Genomic DNA, 5,998 nt, shown 5'->3' with positions numbered 1-5,998 from the left:
ATTGGTTTATGCCCTTCATTTGTAGGTAAAGCTCTTCAAGGAGGTGACCGATTCTGGTGCTTCTTCACAAGGAGAAAGCAAAACAGAGCCGATAAGATCATAACATGCAGTAATAAGGATGCTGCTATGAAGAAAACTCTCAGGTATTATTACATTGGCCAACCTCCGGAGGGTATCAAGACCAACAGGGTAATGCATCGGTACCATTTACTGGATGGCATTCTCGGTTCTAGTCCTAGTGGAGGAAGCTCAAGCAGCACCAGTACCAGAGGGAAGAGACGACGAGCAGTATGTGCGTACTACTATCACGTTAGCCAACTCAACTTTTATGTTCGATCGAACTCTCTTCCTTCAACTCTTCCAGATCTTCCATGATCACTAGGAACTCTACAGATGGGTCATACGTCGAGTGCATGAGTCGACCAGCAGCTCACAGGCGAGCTTTCGTGGCTCGAAGAGGTATTCCTATCCCTGGATGATCTCGATGAAGTATGCTTGCCAAATTAAGACAGCAATACCTTAAACCTTCAGTGAGGTGCAGTGTCATGTACGCACTTACTCTTCCAATAAATCCACACTTCTCTGTTAGATGTGCCACTAAGCCTAATTCATATGGACCTTGCCTTATCGATGTCGTCGTTATGTGCCGGAGGATAAGCAATTTGGGAGCATTGAGGCCTTATTTCCGCCCAAATTTGGAGCTCTTGATGTGTCACGATCACGACAAAACATGGATTAGACATGCTATTGGAATCGATTGGGTATCATAAGCTCATTTTATTGATTCTTATTGAAAATACCGAAAGCGTGCTGCAGCTTCAATGATGGACCAACGACAAGACCAAAGCAAGCAACCATTACTACACCCCAACAAAAACGACAGGAAGAAAAGCTCTCACAAGAGTAGCTTAAGACCACACCGAACGGAGGCAGCTTAAAACTTAGAAGACGCTTCTACAAGAGTAGACTACTTATTTTCCCGAAACAAATTCCAGGAACTACGCCATTGCTGCTGTGATCCTTCATGCGTTCAGTTCGGGGGAACTCGGAACTTGTCGTATCGGGCTCCGATCTCGTTTAGTTTCTTCAGTCCGATCAAACTGTTGAACTCCTCGAAGGTGGTAAGCTTGTGGAGTTGGTCTCTGCTGGTGCCTTCTTCCTTCATCACTTTGAGGACGTCGATCAACGCGCGAGCCGACGCGTAGACGGCGGTGGTGGAGTGCACTATGAGGTGGAATCCCAGTTCCTTGAGCTCTTGTGGCGTGTGCAGGGGGGTGTACCCGCCCTCCAGCATGTTAGCAGCCCTGAAACCATTGGTACGCTTGCAGACCTCCCTCATCTCGTCGTCGCTCCGCGGTGCCTCCACGAAGCAAGCATCTGCTCCTGCCTGCACAAGGTCGAGCAGAGAGTATGCTCGTCAGAGAAGCCTATCCGACGGAATTGGAGCTTCAATCGATCGATATTTGCATAAACAGAGTAATCGATGGATACCTCCATGTAGAGGTTAGCCCGTGCAATGGCGTCAGATAGGCCACCGGCGGTTGCACGAGCATCAGTTCGAGCGATGAGAAAGAAGTCAGAGTCCCCAATGGCTTCTCTTGCGGCTGCTATCTTTGCGGCATGCTCATGAGCAGGTATCACCTAACATAAGCGCAGTTTAATGCATATTATATACGGTGGGATAATGTAAGAAGAGTTGATGTATGTTTCCCAGCTCAGTCGTACCTGTTTACCCTGCATATGTCCTGGTTGCCAGAGAAACAAAGAAGAAAAATACCAGTGAGATGGATGGATTCCATAGAAAACAACTCGAGTATATATAGTAGCAGAAAGAAACCAGAAAGATCTGAGAGTTAAAAGATCGATGTTCTCTTACCGCACTTCTTTGGCCAAACTTGATCCTGGAATCAATGCGAAAGAAGAAAGAAGTTAGTTCTGAGATATAGACCAGGTCAGAGCAGACTGCAGTTCTCCGCGTACCTCGAGAAACAAGCCAGCAGCACCAGTAGTCATAAAATCTCTAACAGTCCTTTGCACATTGAGAGCGTTGCCACCTCCCGTGTCTGTAATATCATATAAATTTAGTTGAAATGTTAGTTTGCTTTGACAAGTTGAGATACAATTCATGTGATTAGCAAATTCAACAAGTTAATGTTCCTACAATTAGAAAGCTAACATTTTTATATCACCCTTAATTTATCCGATTTCATTCAATCTTCTGATCGTGTTCATCTTTCATAATTTTGGGAATATACATATTCTATAACATCAAAAATTGACTTTTGATGACAATTTTAGCTCATCTCGGTTGACCAAACCGAAACAGAGCCACAATATAAGATTTTGCGCCAAGAAAGTGGACCTTTCCAGCATTCTCAAAAATGAAAGCTGGAAAATGTACTCCACAGGGAGATAATTAACAAGATCAGTACCAGCGTCGACAATGAAGGCAACGTTAGGAGCCGCGGCACAAATAGCTCGAGCTGCGTCCGCCATCTCCGGCGGTCTGTGATTATTCCACCAAGAAAGAAAGGGACGTAAGGAACGAAAGAAACGTAATAGGCGCACTGGTACGGAAAGGAAGAGAGACATACGTGAGGAGGCCGATATCGGGCATCCCGAGGCGGGAGGCGGAGACGGCGTAGCCGGAGATGAAGCCGGCGCGGAAGCCCAAGCTCTGGAGGACGGCCGCCGAGAGCGCGTCGTAGATCCCCGGCATCAGCACGATGCCTTCCTCCTCGATGAGGCGGTGCATGCGCGTCTTCCTGGGGCCGTTCACTGCCACGCTCACTGTGGAGTTCGCCATCTCTGCCGGTCCGAGTTCCTGATGCTGGTGAGCGCTGGACTTGGAGGAAGAGCGGAGCGAGGGGGCTGGAATTTATAGGGGGCACCGAGGGATGAGCGACCGGGGTCCGCACTCCGCCTAACCGTAAGCTGCCAAGCAGGCCGAGGCCAACGGCAGAGATCTTTTCGTGCTCGAACAGGATCTTATGTTGTCCGTCCGATGCCCCACGAGGCGGCATGAGTGTGAACCCTTTTATTAAACGTGAAATCTCGCGTGGGAAGGAATAGTATACGCAAGGAGACCAATCGACGGTACCCGACGCGCCAACCTGGCCATGCGGTCATCGACGACTCTGAGCCAGTTCGGGACCCACAACCGAGGTCATCGGATCCTCCAACCACGGTACGGTACAGTTACCAGAGACGTAATCCCATCACGCACCCTCGACTGCGTACCGTGGCTGCATGAGCAGAGAGGCACATGGTGGAGGTCCGGACACCGACAGTCGGGGTAGATCCATCACGATGTCACCTACGACAAATAGATCCCTTGCTGCAACATGTGATTCATGGAACCATGCACGATATGATCTCACCAGCCTGTAAATACACGTATTGTGTTGGTATTTAATCATGTCTCCTCGCATCCATCGCATAACTTATTGCTCCTATCGGCTGTATGCGTGATAACTGGAAACAATGGAAATTGAATATGATTGTAGACCAGATCGAATGAAACAGCCTCTCGATGGCGTCAAGTAGCGAGTCCAATTTCTAATTGGGGGTGATGTTGGTGATCGTGATGCCCATCCTAAGATCTACCATGTGATTCATGGAGGGCTGCACAACGTGATGTAGACAGCCTGTATGGCGTATGCTACGTTTATCCCTACGTTAAACTATGTCGAATCATGCTGTCCTCACTCGACCATCATGCAGTCTACTTGAGTCTCGTGCACTTGCAATGAAAGAATGCCAGCTCTCTCTCTCTCTCTCTCTCTCTATAAACTTGGACGGTGTGGCTGAACAGGTGAGTATGACAAGATCCACGTTTAAAAGATCAATCTCCAAATAAACAAGTGCTAACGTTAGGTGGATGTTCCATGAAGCAGATCTGTCGAACTCAAGTGTGAGATCAGATCTTGGAGAGAACTTATCGACTGGAACTTTGGAGGAAAACAGTAAGATAATATTTTGTGTAGTATAACTAAAAGACTATTAATTAAGCTCTATGGAGTTATCACGTATATGTAATCCTCTTGTGGAGTTGCTTTGTGTCCATCTTTCTTTGTTTCTCTTCTTTGAGCTGAAGTTGTACATGTGAAAAGTTTAGGGATACTTTAACCAAAAAGACAAACCCTAATAACCTTTTGTTTTTGGTTTGTGTGGGGATCAAAGAGTGTCGAAGACGTGAAGCTTTTTCTTGTTAACCTGATATTGCATGCAATGAATGCTTAATTGAATTGAGGAAGCATTTGTTAGTATGAATTGTATTTTTTTTGGGATCAATTATCAACGCCAACTTTCCAAGCTTTTTTTTACTCCCAATTAGTGCTTGTGTTTTCTGTTCTTTTTTTTGGGGGGAGGCATAAACCTAAGTATTGCAGTAGAGAAAATTTTTGAGGCTCAAGTGGTGCATTGGCATGCATGTAAAATTACACTTACCAACGTGACAAATAGATTCGATTGTGGATGCTCTTAAATGTTAAAGATGAGCCCTCATCGTCTTTAATTGGTTCCACTTATAAACAAGTTGAGAAATTCATCATTTAATTGTCCCAAGGGAATTATTCTAATTTTTCAAATAAATTATATTTTCATTTTTTCATTCTTATTAGTGGTGAACAATGTTTTAGTAGTCTAGTTGATGTTAAAAGAATTAAGTTTAATTAAAAGAAATAATTGAAACATATCTCATGATCAAATCACATGGGGAAAAATAATTATAACTTCTAAAATTTAATGAGAATGAAGTGGTTATAGTATAAGAAAGATTACTATGAAGAATGAGATTATGAAAATAATAAAATACTAGTAAATTAGATCAATTACATGTATATATATGAATATAATCTTAATAATTTAGTTTTATAACTTGACTCTATAAATAGATGAGTTTTATCATGAGAGAGAGAGAGAGAGAGAGAGAAAAGATTAGTGTAGAGACTTATTTATAAGAAATAAAAAATTAGTTTACCTTTTATTTTATCCCTCAATTCTTTTTCTTTAACTTTCTTTATCTTATCTTTTCTTTCTCCTATTAAAGTAGTATCATAGCTAAATTAAAATAACTAATAGCATGCAACTTCAAATGCATCACATTAAGTAACACAACTATGAAAATTAAAACATACAAATGAAGATCTTGTTTGAATCACAAGATATATAAGAGGAAATGAAGATCTTGTTTGAATCACAAGATATATAAGAGGTGATAGAGAGAGGCTATAAGGAGTCTCAAGATGATCTCATCCTTAAGCTAAAAAGATTTCTTGAAAGATATGACGAAAAAAGACAAGAAGATGCTCTTACTCATTTACCAAGGGTAAGACGAAAGTAACCTTGAGAAAATGTGAGAAAATTTAAAATATTACAAATGAATAAGTTTAAAACTATTTCAGATTATTTTATAAGTTTTTACTATTTTTAATCAACTAAGAAGAAATAATGAGAATCTAGAAAATATATGTATGATAAAAAGAGCACTTTAATCACTACATGAAAAGTGTAGATTACTCAAAGAATTTAGACCAAATGACTAGTAATGAGTTAATAGATTCTTTGTAAGCATATGAATATTTAATCAATAAAAAATCAAATACTATGGAATAAGTTCAAAGCTCACTTTGAAAGAAAAAAATGAAAGCTCAAGTGATCGTGGTTGTGGAAAAGGCCGAGAATGTGAAAGAGGCTATGGTCATCATAGAGGATATGATTAAGGAGAAAGAGTAAGAAATAATAAAAAAGATCAAAATCCAAAATAAAAATAAGAAAGAGGAGATATAAGAGGCGAAAGGTATAATTATTCCAAAGTTGAAAGCGATTATTATAAAAAAAAAAATATCATTACTCTTGTAAATGCTATTATAACAAAAACAATTAAGTGGAAAAGAAGAAAGAAGATTCTTTTTTCTTACTAGCCCGTAAAGAAGAAAATATCATGATACAAATTAAGTGGAACTTGGACACTAGAGCTAATAAGCATATGCGAGAT

At 41.3% G+C, this 5,998-nt stretch overlaps 1 protein-coding gene across 1 annotated transcript; it reads right to left on the bottom strand.

Moving 5' to 3' along the window:
• Nucleotides 1-762: 762 nt before the first annotated feature.
• On the bottom strand, nt 763-2,863 carry LOC135586114 (carboxyvinyl-carboxyphosphonate phosphorylmutase, chloroplastic-like). The gene is made up of 7 exons (XM_065099882.1): nt 2,595-2,863; nt 2,433-2,506; nt 1,981-2,063; nt 1,877-1,901; nt 1,726-1,745; nt 1,492-1,641; nt 763-1,387 (listed from the first exon to the last, which is right to left on the bottom strand). The coding sequence occupies exons 1-7, from the start codon at nt 2,804-2,806 to the stop codon at nt 1,031-1,033; spliced, it is 921 nt and encodes a 306-aa protein (XP_064955954.1). The 5' UTR covers nt 2,807-2,863; the 3' UTR covers nt 763-1,030.
• Nucleotides 2,864-5,998: the final 3,135 nt, after the last annotated feature.

Source organism: Musa acuminata, chromosome BXJ2-3, assembly GCF_036884655.1.
Source record: "Musa acuminata AAA Group cultivar baxijiao chromosome BXJ2-3, Cavendish_Baxijiao_AAA, whole genome shotgun sequence".
Classification (NCBI taxonomy): Eukaryota; Viridiplantae; Streptophyta; class Magnoliopsida; order Zingiberales; family Musaceae; genus Musa; species Musa acuminata.
This window is presented reverse-complemented; position numbering and strand designations above follow the sequence as displayed.